This window comes from Acanthaster planci, linkage group LG18, assembly GCF_054643075.1.
Source record: "Acanthaster planci isolate LZ-2023a linkage group LG18, COTS_SCS, whole genome shotgun sequence".
Lineage (NCBI taxonomy): Eukaryota > Metazoa > Echinodermata > Asteroidea > Valvatida > Acanthasteridae > Acanthaster > Acanthaster planci.
In genome coordinates, this window is record NC_141794.1 from 3,858,812 (window position 1) to 3,874,089 (window position 15,278).

The window sequence follows — 15,278 nt, forward strand, 5'->3', positions numbered from 1 at the left end:
ACAGGGTAATATTATTACGTTTACCTGGCCCATGGAGCTACGTACGCCATTTTGTTGCGACCACGTGCTGGAGTCCAGCCCAGGCCTGTGGAGGGCATTTCACTTGCACGGTCAGACCATGGAGGTCGGACTTTTGCAACATGCAGCTGTCATTTTGTCCTGTCAGATTTCGCCTGCTCCTGGTAACCCCAGTTGCCAGGGAGACTTCAACACTCCACAAGAATTAAGATTAAGAGTAGGTATTAGTCGTTGCCAAGTCCGTTTTGCCAGTAATAAACAAAACCGTAAAAAATAGCCCTGTTCGTCATTTTCGCATTTGCTAGTTTTTACACAGCGCCCTCTCGTAGAAAGGGGGCGTGATTGACTATCCAAGATGGCGGCCCCCATCTGTGTGACAAATGTCGAAGTGAAGGACGTGCGATTCCCAACATCTTTGGAACAACATGGTTCAGATGCAATGGTAAAATTGACTCATTCAGTACACTTCGCCAGATTAGGCATGTTGGTTTCTGCTGCGTAACGTTGCATAGGCATATAGCCTAGCAATGTAGCATATAAATTTGGGCCAGTTTCAACGTTTCACTGTTGCCATGTTCACGCGTATTCGGATCGCGATCAGTGGTCTGTCGTTGGTGAACTGGCATCATGGAGGTGAAATTTTAAAGCCATGCTGACACCAAAGCCTGCGTAATGGATGGAGCGAGCCAGCAATGGGATCACTGTACTGATCAAGATCCATATCCGTGTGAAACAAACTGGCCCAAAGTAGAGGTAAACAGGTAAACAAACATGATATACAGAAGTGAAATGTCTCAGCTTTTTTGCTGATTCAGCTTTTTTGTTTTGCGTTTCAGTTTTTTTTATCACTGGCTGTGTAAAAAGTATAGGAGATTTTCACAGTTCAGCTTCTGTTTCCTTTTTCAGCTGTTTCCAGCTGTTTTTATCAATGGTCAATCTCACCCCTGATTATAGGACCTACTGAAGCTTGGAGCCTCTGATTAGGCCTAAACAAGTAAACATGGATTAAAGTCTGAATCTTAATCGTATAGCTTACATGTAGTTGGCAAGGCATCCATTAGGAAACATTTCACCAACTTGATCGTTAATTTATGTCGCAGAGATGGACATGTAATCTGTATAAGCCTAGCATATTTGAAAGTGTCAAATAATTTGATGAGCTCCACTCTAATGGTAACAGATTGATGAGATGGAAGACCGTTCCAATCTTTGAAGTTACTTCAGGTCACAATCACTTATCATTGCCTGTGGTCATGATTGTGCCAGACTCAAGTCTCCCTGCGAACATTATTTTAGTGATGTTTCTAACCTTTGTAACTGTACATGTCATCAAATGCAATGTACCTTCTTGACTTTAATTTATAATTGAAATGTATGATGAAGAAACCAAAGCACTGCATCACACCGTTTTGTTGTTACTTTGGTTACAGCACACAGACCCTGACTATTCCTGTGCATATGTCATCATCACAACCAATGATGCTGACAATGAGCTTACTGGCCACGGACTGACCTTTACCATTGGGCGAGGCACAGAAATCGGTAAGTACATGGAAAAACTTCTTTCAAATTTGTGGCCATAATGTTTGGTTTTGTGGCCATAATGTTTGTTTGTTTGTGAAGTTTGTTTGCCTTTTTCATTCCTTTGTCACTGTTCACTCTGTTACTTGTGACTGGTCTTGCGATGGTCTCAACTACAACACTGGATTGGTTTATTGCGCCCATGTTTAGTTTTAAGCTAATAATGAGGTTGAGCCCAGGCCAGACATGGGCTTGAGCAGGCCTTGAAATAGTCAAGATCAAAGCATTATTTGGCTAGCTTTAGAAGTGTTGTGTAAACTTTCCATCCCTTTTGCCTCAGTGGTTGCTGCAGTCAAGGCCCTGGCACCGTTTGTCACTGGCAAGGCCCTCTCAGACATCTACGACAACTTTGCCAACTTCTACCGCATGTTGACAAGTGAACCTCAGCTGAGATGGGTCAGTTCACTGGCATTAATCTGTCTCAAAAACCAGATCTTCGTCTAAAACTGGAAATAATTTCTAAGTGTGGACGAGAGTGGGACTGCTTTGGCTGTCAGCTGCATCTTATGTGGCAAGCCACTGTCGGTAATCAGTGGAGGATGTAGGTTCAAAAAATTAAACGAATACAGAGTTACAGAAGGGGCCATGGCACTACGTGTTGTGTTCCTGTATTTTAGTGAACCTTAATCACCTATTGCTGCCAAAATGGACGTTCATTCCTTCGTGTCTTTTCCTGTCAAGAAATTCACTCAGTGCTCACCAACCTAAAGAAGCATTCTGGCGGTTCACCACATTTAACTTGTCTCTCCCCGAGTATTAAAACTAGCCACTAAGCTCCAAAATCTGGCCATCAAGTTTAAGATTGATTGTGCTCCATTCACATTCTGGATTATCTCATCTGACACAACAGCCTGAAAAAAGCTGTTTCTGAATGTGCAAAATTGTTGTCAAAATAAAAAACCCACATTGCCAGAAATGAACAAGACTTGAAGTGCGTACAGAAAGGAGGGGCTCATAGGTGGGCCCTAAACCCCATGCTGAGGGTTTGCCTTGCCTCCAACATTTTATCCGTCTCCATCAAGTTTAACATTCAGAACTTGGACAAACTACCTCGATTTATCAACATTTCTCCTTGTATGTCTTCCAGGTGGGACCAGAGAAAGGCGTCATTCACCTCGCCACTGCTGCCATTCTCAATGCATTATGGGACTTGTGGGCCAAGCGGGAGGGCAAGCCGGTATGGAAGCTCCTGGCTGACATGGTGAGCAGCCAACGTATTCTTTGCCTCCCCCCAAACTTTCATATGTCAGAAAGATTCTCTAACAGAGAGAAATTGCAGGCAGTGCCACCCTGATCTCTTCAGATCATATCGGGCCTGTTTGTTTCACATGGATCTGCATCTCGATCAGTGGTCTTGATGCTGGTTTGCTCCGTCTGTTAGGTGAATGCTGGTGTCAATAAACCAGCAAGTGATTACTTGATACTGATCCACACCCGAATCTGTGTGAAACATCGTGTTGGAGTGAGTAGTTTCACACTAACCATAGAATTGCTGTTTCAAATGTTATTTAGAGTTTCAAAAACACTAACACCAATGTTGAATTGCAGAAGAAAACGGTTAGCTTTCTTTACTATATTTTTAACCAGGAACCAGAACAAATTGTAAACTGCATCGATTTCAGATATATGTAAGTATAAAAATGCTTGTTACGATTTAGTGGTACAACACTTTGCAATTTCTGCATGATTCTGAGATGTTTCCCAAATGAAAAAAAACAGTTGCATCATCCCTATTAAAGGTTGCCATAAATACAATTTATTTTAAGCATTTTAGAAAATAAATTGCATAATATTTAAACTCATTTTCCCCCACTTTATTGGACCATGCCTTTGTGAACATCCAGCACAGATGCTTTGACAAAGGAGGAAGCATTAGAGATACTGAGGAGCAATCAAGCCACCAAGAGAGAGAGAGGTAGACAGTATTTCTTTTCCTAGGGAATGGTTTTGATCTTAATTCCAACCCTCTATCCCTGACTTGATCGCAGACCTGACTGAAGTTACCTTTTGAGCAGTTTTACTACTCTGGACATTATGCGTAATTTACCTCATCTTGAAGCAGAAGACAAACTGGTCGGCCGTAGCAATGACAAAATCAAATTAAAAATGGTCACCATGATTGTAGGTACTGAAGCTGTTATTCCTCTCAGAAATCACCCTACCACATTTGCAGGCAACAAAAAACAAAAAGCAGAGCCTTTGAAAGTAAAAAACTTGTGTTACAAGTTAACCAATGACTGTTTGTCCTCGTTTAATAGGCCTGTACAGGGCGCAACTCTAAGATTACTTGTTTGCTTTCCTATGTTGCTCGCTGGTCCGTGGACTCCCACTGGCTCCCTAGAAGTGCCCACAAAAGTGTGACCTCTTCAGTACAGAGATCTACTGACACAGCCCTAGTTAATCCATCCTATGCCTTCGCATCAAGCTTGGCTTGACACAGGGAAGCTACTCAAATGATCCTGAGAGGAGAAGAGGTGTCTACTGGCGCCCCTTGCCTCCACCCGAACTTCCTTTCCGTCCAGGATTCATTTTCAATGAGCTGTTCACCAGAAAATTGTAACAATAAAATTTCAATACTTAGAAAGAACCAGTGAAGAACAAGTCAAAGGCAGTTTACATCACATGAAATTTCAGCCAATCATCTGTTTTTCGCTAAGCAGGCGTTTCCTGCTAAATCTCTTATTTCAGAACAAACGCTACTGAAGGATGGCTACCCTGCTTACACAACCTCGACTGCCTGGCTGGGCTACAGTGATGAAGTGCTGCTACAAGTATGTACCTCCAGTAGCTGAACCACTCGGCCCCCATCCCCTCCCAATGAAAGACTTTCTCTCAAAGAAAGAAAGCAAGGGAGTCAGTTGAGTTGAAAAAGGGTGTGGAGAGGTTACTATAATATACACAATTAAGTTCAAAATAGTGCAGCAAAGTTTCTAAAAGTTCTTGGACACAATACACCTTGCATGCTAGTAGCATGACATCCAATAGTTGCTGGAGGCTAAAAACTGTAATTCTAGATATCGGGGCCTTGATAATTTTGTATTAAAACAAAATACAAAACTATGGCCATATCTGAAATGAGCTAGCCAAAGCTATGGTTTTGTACATTGGCAGCCACACTGTGCCCACATATGTACAATTACAACCAGTAAAGGCCTAGACCTCTAGCCTTATGTACTTGATTCAGATGCAACTCATGATTCTTGATTATTTTGCTAGTCCTTTGTCTCTTTAATATCAAGCGCTGCAGGAAGGCCTTGTCCGAAGGCTGGACCAAATTTAAGATGAAGGTTGGGTCGGACCTGGCAGACGACATTCACCGAGCAGAGCTGTTACGCAACGAGATTGGATACGACAAAATTCTTGTAAGTGGGCGGAATTTTGCTAATGACAGTCTTTCTGTAGGCTTAATTTGTATTGCTAAAGGTCACTTGGTTCTTTTCAAATTCTATTTGGTCATTCATGCCATGCATACATGTAAAACTCAAGCCAAGTCTGACATGTCTGCAGAAAAAGTTGTCTGGTTACTTAGCCCATGGAGGAAGGACCATACAGGATAAAATGTGTAAAATATAAAAATATGTAAAAGAACACTTGATACATTAAACTAAAAACCAACAAAACACGATTTGCAAATGTAACACAGATGAAAAAATCATTAGAAAGTCAAAAACTGACCACAACAAATTATGTAAAAGGAATTCCAATATACATTAAGAATTGTATACGTGTACACATTGGCTGTTCTGCCACTGCTTGTATTTGTGTGCTTTTTAAGTATATAGGAGTTTTATGGGTTCACATGACAGTTTGTTGAGTGCACAGTAATAATGACGTATCTCAGACAGCAGAGAGGGCATTGCATTTTGAATTTCCCTCTGTAAAGCTGCCGTGATTGACTTTTTTCCCGTGCGCCAGATGATGGATGCTAACCAGAAGTGGGGAGTGGACGAGACCATCGAGTGGATGGGCAAGTTGGCCATGTTCAAACCCCTGTGGATTGAGGAGCCAACTTCTCCGGATGACATCCTGGGCCATGCTAAGATTGTTCAGGTATGTCGTCACGGCGTGTGGAAGGCTTCACCTTAGTGCCTCAAAATAACAATGTCTACTGCATTTGGCTTGGGCTTCTTGTCCATCCACAGTGATATAAATAATAACAGATTTTTTCAGGTTCATAAACTTTACCATATAAATGTACCACCTGCTCAATCAAAGTTATTGTCAGTTTTATTTTATTGCCAGAAAGGAATGGTCCTCCCATTTGTCCTTAATGCTTTTCATGTTCATCCGTCAGGCCATGAAGCCCCTTGGCATCGGGGTGGCTACCGGGGAACACTGCCAAAACCGAGTCATGTTCAAGCAGTTCCTGCAAGCCGGTGCCCTGCAGTACTGCCAAATTGACAGCTGTCGTGTTGGCAGCATCAACGAGCTGCTCTCCATCATCCTCATGGCCAAGAAATTTGGAGGTCAGTAGATATACATTGTAGATATTAAATTATCAAAATTATCAAACTGTTTAATACCTCCACTTCCTCATGTGTCATAGTTTAGTAACCACTGCGTTTCGAACTAGGGTGTTACTTCTAGGGTGTTACCTCTAAGACTGTAAGTTTTCTTTGCATTGCCGTAAAAATCATGATTCCCACTATATCGCTGGTATATTTAATGAAGTCGTGAGGTTTCAGGACTGTATTCCTTCATTGGAAGTCAAAACCTCAGAGTTTGAAAGGAAGAAGTAATGTTTGAGTTTGCATGATATTTATCTGCAGTTCCGGTTTGCCCCCATGCCGGAGGGGTGTCGCTTTGTGAGCTGGTGCAGCACGTCATCATGTTTGACTACCTGTGCGTGTCGGCTACACTGGAGAACAGGTAAGGCAAGCTTCATTGCCTGGGGACTTGTTTCCTAGACCTTGAAGATTACTTTACTTACAGATTACTCTGTGCATATGTACATGTACTTATGCTTTAGACAACGCAGTCATGTACATCTTGTGTCATTGCTAATAATTTTCATTATCCTTTGATTCTCTCTGTCAGAGTGTTGGAGTACGTTGACCACCTGCATGAGCATGCCAAGTATCCCATTGTCATGAAGGACACGTGCTACACACCTCCGAAGGTAAACCTATCCATTGGCGTGTACTTTGCAAGTTAGGGTCGAGCCACAAGCACCGCTGTGCCACTGTGGCTTCCCTATGGTGTTGTGTAATGTTGGAACATATAGTCTCAGGTTGCTTGCTTCTGAAAGTTTGGTCTGCAGCTAGCAGTGGCACACGCATTTATGGGAAGTGGCTGCAGTCGCTAGACACTAGCTTTCCTAGGCACACCCACACCAAGGGATGGGGGGGGGGTTAGGGGATAATTGGCCCCCCCGATGTGAAAATCCATCCAGATGCCCACCAGCAGAAAGAAAAACACTGGATTCTATGAATGTCTTAAATGAATGTCTATGAATGTTACAAGTGGAACATAGCGTGTGTGAAATCATGGACTTGCCTTGTGTAGATTCATTGGATTTGTATATGTACGGTTTTGGTTGAAACGTAGGAGCCTGGCTACAGTACAGAGCTGAAGGAGCAGACTCTGGCAGACTACGCCTACCCAGCGGGTCGAGTGTGGCAGGACCTGGCCAGGGAAGGAAAGGTCACCCTCTGATGAGTTGACCTCCCAGCAGGCTTTGCTGCAGGTCAGGTCAGGCCGATTGAGATTCCTTTTTAAAGCAGGACATTTCGGCCTTCTGGATGACAAACTTGTTTATCATTTCCAACACAGCATTTTGTCTATATGCTTTCGCCATGCCTATGATTAAGGCATTGATAAAAATGTTTTTATATCATCATGTATTTCTCTTCAGTGGTGAAGGAATTTTGTACAGTTGGGATATTTTTGCTGTTATGCTAAATTTATATTTCAAAACTGAGATCTTGGGCAATTTGGTATTTTTAATGATTTTTAAATATTTATTGAGGAAAGTCGTGTAATGAAATGTGGAATATTACTCTAATGTATTTTTCAACATTGAAACATCTCAGTGCCATATAATTTCCAATTACTTATTCTTTATTCACTGAAATTTAATGTATACTAAAGGAACAGGTGGTACTATTTTGAAATTTGCTCTTCAAATTGAAAATCACACTACGAGAATCTGTACCAGCAATTTGGAATTCCTTGCCTGTGGAAACATCGCTCAGTTTTACCTTAATATGTTTTCATCCATCTAAGAGTTTTATATGTACTTTTGATATCAACATTTAATTGTAAACCTTTCTGACTTCGAAATTTGTTCCAGTGTGTCTTTGAGATGCAGTTTTATGTGTAGGACAATATATAATCGAGTCATGTTTTCGTAAATGTTTCAATATTCCTAGTTACATACAGATTATCACCTCATTCATCTAAGCAAGTTCAAAGTTGTCAGAGCTACCATTCTTATAATATCCCCTAAAACAAAATGGTGCACATCCAGAGTCGACATAATTTTTCATAGGTTTTACCTATCTGATGCCTACTATTACTAGGTGTGAATATGAGTGGTTTACCAAGATGGAGAGCAAGTAAAAAAAACAAAAACATAAAGGAGTAGAGAACAAAAAGTACCTGAGCCTCATTTTGTGGGGATAATTGTCTCAATTTCGTTTTCAGAGTATGCATCACTACTCCTTAATACTTGTTTTGTTAATGGCTTATCATAGGTAGCATAGCCGCTTCGATCAGCAAAATTATAGCGTTGTACAAATTGAGTGGTTTGTTACACCTACTCAAATGAGGACGAAAATACGGTCCGGTAGTTTTGCCACTAGGACTACTAAGTTCCTTACATCTACGGCTCGATGTACTCGTCAATGCAGACCCGGTAGCGTGGCCCAACATCGCAGTACTCCCAGTCGATGGTTGGGTGGCCCTTGATAAAACACCATGGCTTGCCGCGGCCCGGCCCAGCCTCAATGCCCAGGGTACGGCAATAGTTCTCCTCGGTCTTGAAGGCTTTGCTGTGGGTGCAAGGCGCAGAGAAAAAATCTCAGCAAGTTGGCTTTGAAAAGCGTAATTTGAAGTCCCGTAAATTTTGGCCGTGACGTTTAGTTGGCTGTCCCCTTTCTTAAATAAACGAATATATGTACAACAAACACCTAAAATTATACCATAACGACATTAATAATAGGCCTACCGTAAAAAGGTCAATGATGTTACTTTACACAACAATAAGAGTATACCGAAACTCATTACCATCAAATACTCATTACGATATCCATCAAATACCCGAACGTTAAGCTTGAAAGTGTGGTTCGTACTATAATGAGACTTTCCAGGACTGCAGATATTCAGGGAGGAAATGCCACAAATTTACAGGCCGAATTATGGTACCCACGTTTGCTTCGACGAACGTGATGTTGTCGTCAAACTTACTGGTACTTCTTGTTGTTGACCCTGTCCCGCCAGTACTCGCAGGTGTACCCAGATACCGTGGTGCTGACGAAGCCGCGGTAGTCCTGTCCGTCCTTCTCGGTGTAGCACTCCGGCCGGTACCCGACGTATGGTGCTGTCGAGAAGGAACAGCGAAACTTGCAAGCTGATCTGGGCGCAGTCTTTCAGAATACCGAAATCGGCACGGCCCGAATGAAAGGCCCAGTAGGGGCTCAAGACCGCGCCTGCATCGTCCTGCGATTTTCTGTTAACGCGTTTGGCCTTCACGGTCTCTGATAAATACCTGTACCGACTGTTCCGTCCGTACCGGCGCGCTCGGGGCTGCCCACTTCAGAGCGGTCAAACACATTCTGACACTGACAAGGATTGCGTAAACTGGCAGGTATGCAAGTGCTGTCGCTGCGATGCTGCTAGATATGAGAACTACACCGACTAAACCCACTCTGTCTTATAAACTTTGCCGGTGTTTCGGCAAGGAACGCCGAATCTGGCATTCCCAAGTCACAGTAACGGTGCAACTAAGTGAAACAAACACTGAACAAGGGCAGGCCACACAAGGTATCACAACTCAGCACCAGCAGAGAGAGGTTGTACTGTGTGCCTTGGTGAAGTTATTTTGCAAACTTACCGACCAGTTTGAGGTGTTCGTTCAAGCAGACCTCGTGACGGTCGCCCACCTCGCAGTACTCCCACTCTACATCCGGGTCTGTGGTGAAACAGAACGGCTTCTTGCCCCGGCGATAGGCGTGACGCCGGATGCGGCAGTAGTTGTCATGGTGACCGAACAGCATTACGTTGCCCTTAGCGACGGGATGAGGCAGCTGCTGTAGCCACCGTTGGCAGGGCAGTCCTGTGAAACGGAGAAGGAACGGGGTACATGATATGTGGTTGGTGAAATACAGGTGTTTTGTTTCGTTTTATTTTTGAATACCATTCTTTATGACAGGTGCCTCCGCATATCTCATGCGGAGAAGAATCTGTTTTGAGGTAGTATGATTCAAAATCGCTACCATCTGTCATGCAAGATGTCGCAAACACGTTCAACATCAATCATCGTGTTCTTATACTCAGAGAGGTATTTTGAATCGTTCTTTTAATTTAAGTAGATGCAAACATAAATAATGAAGAGAGGAACCCTCTTAGGAAGCCATGTGTTTCCGTGACATTGTAACTCACCAGAGCGAGTGTAGTTGACGAATCCACGGTAGTCACTTGCGTCGTTCCGGAGGTAACATTCCGGATATGAGCCGACATACAGGGTATCTGTCAAAAGAAGGGACGAACAGAAATATATTGCCCTAGACCAAGAAAGATACACGTGTTGTCATTTGCAGTGTTCTATTGTCTGGGCGATTTTACATCGTGCAAGTATTCATCGCCAAGAAACCAGTCAGTTTCACTGTGAGGTATAATCCCTATAGTGTGATATTTTTTTGAGGAAAACCGATGTTATTTTAAAATTATAAGAACGCTTAAAAACCACTCGAATTCGGATGCCGCTTGTGTGTACTACCTTCGTTTTCATCGAACTTTCTGCCTTCGCATTTGTCGCATGGTAGACCTACGTCACAGTACTCCCACTTCACGTCGGGGTCAGTGGTGTAGCACCAGGGCCGACGCCGATTGGACAGCCTGATGATTTTGCAGAGTAAAGTGTACAGGTATTGGATATGTTCTTATGCAAATAAGCTTCTGGTGGGCTTGACCATTGTGGCTTGAGCAAAACATCGGAGAGTTAAACAGGTATGAGAGACCGAGAGGTGCAGATCCGTTAACGGCCATGCTCTGGCTAAACATTTGAATGCCTCCCCCATCCGCTCATGGGAATCGTGAATGCCAAACATTGGCAGAACAAACTCATGAGAAATAGTTTGTTCACTTACTGTTTGCCGTCCCTTTGGTAGCCGATGTTCCTGCAGTAGTTGTGGTCACCAAATCGGACCGAATCGCGGCCTGGCTTGTACTTGTTTTTCCGCTTGTGAGGGTAGTCAATGTTCCACATTTGGCAGACACGCCCGCTCACTGTCCGGCTGACGTGACCTAGGTAGTCCGCCCCGAAACGGTCTTCGTAACACTCCAGGTTTTTGCCATCACAGACCTGTTCTCCTGTTTAGATTCGAAGGATGTCAGAACCCCACGAAATTCATGCTGTGTCTTCGGAAGTTTGATAAACACTAAATTTTGTTGCTCGATAACCCTATGCGTTTTCTCTGTTTTAAGCTTAACATGAGGTAGATGCTACCGTAACATCCCGAGTTTTTCCGTAACATCTCTGATTTTTTTTGGGGGGGTGATGATTTGGGAAAAAAGAGAGTGATTCCATAGTGTCTAGATGTACCATTAAAATGTACCAGCATCAGTGTCGCGACAGGTAAAAATAATCGCCGTAAATTTGGTTCAAGCGTGATCAGACAAAGTACAGGGTATATGCGGTATAATAACCTTACCCACATCGGGAGGTTCCTTCGACTCGCCACACTGGTCTTGGAATTCCCCCACATCGCAATAGCCCCAGGAGCCAGCCGGGCCGGCGACGTAGCACCACGCCGTCCGCCGCTTCGTGCCATCGGTGTGCGGCGCTGCCGTGTTACGGCAGTAGTTGGCGTCGTTGCCAAACTTCTCCCTGGTGGCAAAAAACATTATAACGTGCGAATGCAACTCGAGACTGTGCCCTTCATCCGGCAAGTACAATTCCGACCGCACTGGCTCAAACTGGCACTGGCTCCATGCTCAGAACTAGCCGTCACAGGTCAAAGCCGTTTTTCGGCGATCCAAATCGACACAGTTTTCACCGATGGACCTGCACTCACTTTTCATTTATTTTAGAACAAGAGAACCGGTTTCGCACCCTGTCTTTACCTATAAGCAGCCTCGACTTTCTCGCAACCCCAATCAATGCAAGCCTGGCCGCTGGACGTCACCGAGATCGTGCCCCGGTAGTCGGCTGCATCAGGGCGGGTGAAACACTCGACTCCGTCCCCAATAAAGGTACCCCCTGAACAAAGATAGGAAAAACTCCCGTGTAATATTGTTTAGAAGAAGATCGCGTACGGGCACTAGTGGGACTGTCCTTGCGTCCCTCTGCGATCTAACCGCCACGCTGACATACTCAGTGCACTAGTGATTGATTCAATCATCAATTTGCCCAGTTTGTATCCTTTCGTTAGAAATTACTTTGGCTTCTCTTTAATTTTCTTTCAATATTCAGGCCACAGTGTCCCATGTACTAGATTTTCACTGGCGAAGCGAAGCAATATATTACATTTTAAATGGAGAAAGCATGACGTGGATTTTCTACTTTCGAGTAAAGACAGACACTGGACCACCTTCCGTAACTGTCTTCATCTGCACGGCTCTTTTACGTGATCTCATCTTTCCTCTCTTTTAGATTTTGGAGGAGGTAAAGAAAACGAGAATAAATTTTTTTAATTATTCATCCTGTAGGCCTATTTGCAACAAACTGTTTCAATACCGTTGTCGGATGCCTCCGAGATGGGTCCTGCGAAGTCGAAGAAGGACAGGGAGCTGAAGGAACTGTCGATGATCTCGGTGGTGGTCGGCGGAGGGGGCACGGTGGTGGTCGGAGGAGGTGGTAGGGTGGTGGTTGGCGGTGGTGGTAGGATGGTGGTCGGTGGAGGGGGCACAGTAGTGGTCGGCGGTGGGGGCTCAGTTGTGGTCGGCGGGGGTGGTAAGGTGGTGGTCGGTGGAGGGGGCTGGGCAGTGGTCGGCGGAGGTGGTAGGGTGGTGGTCGGCGGAGGGGGCACAGTAGTGGTCAACGGTGGGGGCTCGGTTGTGGTCGGCGGGGGTGGTAAGGTGGTGGTCGGTGAAGGGGGCTCGGCGGTGGTCAGCAGAGGTGGTAGGGTGGTGGTCGGCGGAGGGGGCTCGGTGGTGGTCGGCGGATGGAGCGGCAAGGTCGTTGGTGACGGAGGTGTAAGGGTTGTCGTTGGTGGAATTGGCGAGGTAGTCGGCGGTGGTGGGGGAGGGAGGGTTGTTGGAGGAAGAGGGGGCGGGGTTGACCCCGGTGGGCAATCGAAATCGATATGGAGAGTGCGGTACAGTACAACTACGAAATTGAATAGGTATACGAATAATTACTGTGAATTCAATATTCAAAAGCACTGCCAAACTGGGAAATAAAAAAGAAATATATTCTCGAGTTTACTCTGTACCAGATATTTTTTCAATCGAAGTGTATCTGGTTAATTCATTTCACACTCAATGCACTCCGAAATTCACAGATGAAAGTACTTATGACAGCTGTTATAAAGCTTGAGCATGACCATTTTCTAAAAATAAATTCTAAACTCTCATTTTTTTTGTATTGAAAGTAATATAATATTAGGCAATTCTTCGAGATGTGTGGAGATTTTACCTTTTGCCTTTTCGATGGCCTCCGCTGTCAAAAACAAAGACAAACAAGCGACACAATGGAATGTTACTATAAAGGCGGTTGAGGTTGCATTCATTCTACCCGTATAAACATTGTCTCTACTTCTATGAATAACATGCCAAAAAGTAATAAGTAATTCATGTTAATGCCCTATCAGTGAAATCACATGATCAACAAGAACAACCTCTGAACTACTTACCTAACTCGTCACAAACGATGCCTGGAAAAAACAGAAAACATTTTAAAATAGAGAATTCAGAACCTCGTCTGAACGCGTTTCATATTGGCTACTGCCTCTTTCTCTAACAGATCGTGTTTGATGCGAAATTGTCCGAATTCCAAAACTCTGTCGAGAGTTAACATTTCCCGATGACATGTTGACCCTACGGAATTTGTACTGCGAGTCCACATATATCCTCGGAATATACCGAGTCAAGATCGTATCATTTTATAGGATAATATTTTTTTCTTTGGCTTACCGACAGGAGGAGGTCTCCCAAAAGTGGTGACATCGCGTGCCCGAATATCTATACAGACCAGCAAAAACAGAAAAATCAACGCATTTTGGTTGATTGTGTCGACGCCCTTTTCAAAATGCACTCTTGCAGTACACATAAAAACAGTTTTTTAAAGAATGAGAGTAAAAATAACTTACCGTTGAATCCAGCGTTGCAAGAAAGCAGACTGTTGAGGATTACAGCCACTACGAAATGTCTGAACGGCATTCTTTATGCTGAGCAACGGTAAAAACAGGGAGGTATATAAGAAAGAAATCTTCGGTCGTAAATCTTTTTCCAGTAACTGTGCCATTGTACAATGGCGTAATACCAATGGCAAATGAAACTGGCTCGGTTTTATATAACAATTACTGGTATTCCACATTTGCAGAGTTTACCTGCGTAGCTTATTTCCACCCGAGAACGACTCCTTGGCTTCAAGCAGCCGAGGTGAAAACTGGTGATGGCTAAATTTTGAGCCCCCTTTAAATAGTGCTGACAATTGACGTGTTGTATTATTTTGCCCACCTGGTGTCTTCCCTGGGACATCGTTTGTTTGCATCACAGTTGTGAATCAGTGTGCCTTACCCCCATCCACCAATTCATCAAATTTAGTCGAAATGTTGTTGTAAAGTTGAGATTGACAGGTCATAGTATGAAATCAAATAGGCAGAACGATGCTTATAATCCCATATTTCACTCTCAATTCAATAACAGGCTATTTGTTCCATCAATAATCAGTATATTGGCATAGTCAATATATTGATACAATTATATTTGCATCAACCTGTTGAAGAAAAAAAAATAATTTCTGCATATAAATGCCTGTAATCAAAACAACTCCGCCAAGCACACAGTTTGTATTTTATTGCCTTACCGATCAATAATTATGCGCTGGCATTACTGTAAATCTTTACATTGGCGGATATGGATCACAGTATCCACAGGTACCCACATCCTTGGTTGACTTTGAAAATTTAATCATACCAAATTGGCCTAAGTTATTTGAAAAGACAGCCGCTCCTTGATGTTTACATTTTGCTGACGTGACTTTGAGTGGTTGTCAATCATTATTCGTGAGCAAGTTATACGAATGTCTTTAGATCTGTAGGGTGAAGGTAAAATTGCTGGGTCGCTTTCTAACATTAATTGGCGACCAACATTTTAAAGGCTTAATTCAGGGAGCGCGTATACCATCATTTGTAACATTTCTCACTCGGCACAATCGGAAAGCCAGTGAAATTTGCCAGCCCACAAGAGAAAATTATCCCGGCAGCGTAAAAACAAAATGTCTTGTGATTAGTGATTTTATGAAGGATGGACTGGTACACATCTAAAACGGGAACACAACAAAGATGCCCCCATGT

At 43.5% G+C, this 15,278-nt stretch overlaps 3 protein-coding genes across 4 annotated transcripts in view; 1 reads left to right on the forward strand and 2 right to left on the reverse strand.

The window, feature by feature from the left end:
* Positions 1-143, reverse strand: part of LOC110980922 (uncharacterized) — a 40,982-nt gene extending 40,839 nt beyond the window's left edge. Inside the window, exon 1 of the mRNA XM_087148890.1 lies at positions 25-143. The gene's annotated coding sequence lies outside the window, so the exon portion shown is untranslated. The remainder of the gene's footprint in view (positions 1-24) is intronic.
* enosf1 (enolase superfamily member 1) lies at positions 32-8,195 on the forward strand. Of its 2 annotated transcripts, none has more exons than XM_022235875.2 (13): positions 32-235; positions 1,449-1,560; positions 1,880-1,995; positions 2,687-2,800; positions 3,187-3,227; positions 3,444-3,514; positions 4,288-4,370; positions 4,839-4,961; positions 5,515-5,649; positions 5,894-6,065; positions 6,369-6,468; positions 6,637-6,718; positions 7,147-8,195. In XM_022235875.2, the coding sequence occupies exons 1-13, from the start codon at positions 32-34 to the stop codon at positions 7,252-7,254; spliced, it is 1,461 nt and encodes a 486-aa protein (XP_022091567.1). In that variant the 3' UTR covers positions 7,255-8,195. The 2 variants fall into 2 exon arrangements, with proteins under 2 accessions (XP_022091567.1, XP_022091577.1); XM_022235885.2 differs by lacking the exon at positions 32-235 and adding an exon at positions 280-460.
* On the reverse strand, positions 7,639-14,722 carry LOC110978968 (plasminogen-like). Its single transcript, XM_087148889.1, has 14 exons — positions 14,310-14,722; positions 14,070-14,147; positions 13,894-13,941; positions 13,614-13,634; positions 13,397-13,420; positions 12,497-13,087; positions 11,884-12,019; positions 11,472-11,647; positions 10,908-11,130; positions 10,538-10,656; positions 10,201-10,287; positions 9,653-9,874; positions 9,007-9,139; positions 7,639-8,591 (listed from the first exon to the last, which is right to left on the reverse strand). The coding sequence occupies exons 2-14, from the start codon at positions 14,137-14,139 to the stop codon at positions 8,423-8,425; spliced, it is 2,019 nt and encodes a 672-aa protein (XP_087005015.1). The 5' UTR covers positions 14,140-14,147; positions 14,310-14,722; the 3' UTR covers positions 7,639-8,422.
* Between the last annotated feature and the right edge of the window lie 556 nt (positions 14,723-15,278).

Excerpts from the sequence above, each read along its gene's own strand:
- enosf1 (XM_022235875.2), top strand. The coding sequence starts at position 32 with ATGGAGCTACGTACGCCATTTTGTTGCGACCACGTGCTGGAGTCCAGC. Across the intron at positions 1,996-2,686 it reads GTGAACCTCAGCTGAGATGG|GTGGGACCAGAGAAAGGCGT; the intron begins GTCAGTTCACTG and ends TATGTCTTCCAG. Across the intron at positions 3,228-3,443 it reads TGCATCGATTTCAGATATAT|CACAGATGCTTTGACAAAGG; the intron begins GTAAGTATAAAA and ends GTGAACATCCAG.
- LOC110978968 (XM_087148889.1), bottom strand. The coding sequence starts at position 14,139 with ATGCCGTTCAGACATTTCGTAGTGGCTGTAATCCTCAACAGTCTGCTT. Across the intron at positions 13,942-14,069 it reads TTGCAACGCTGGATTCAACG|ATATTCGGGCACGCGATGTC; the intron begins GTAAGTTATTTT and ends TGGTCTGTATAG. Across the intron at positions 11,131-11,471 it reads GAAGGAACCTCCCGATGTGG|GAGAACAGGTCTGTGATGGC; the intron begins GTAAGGTTATTA and ends GAATCTAAACAG.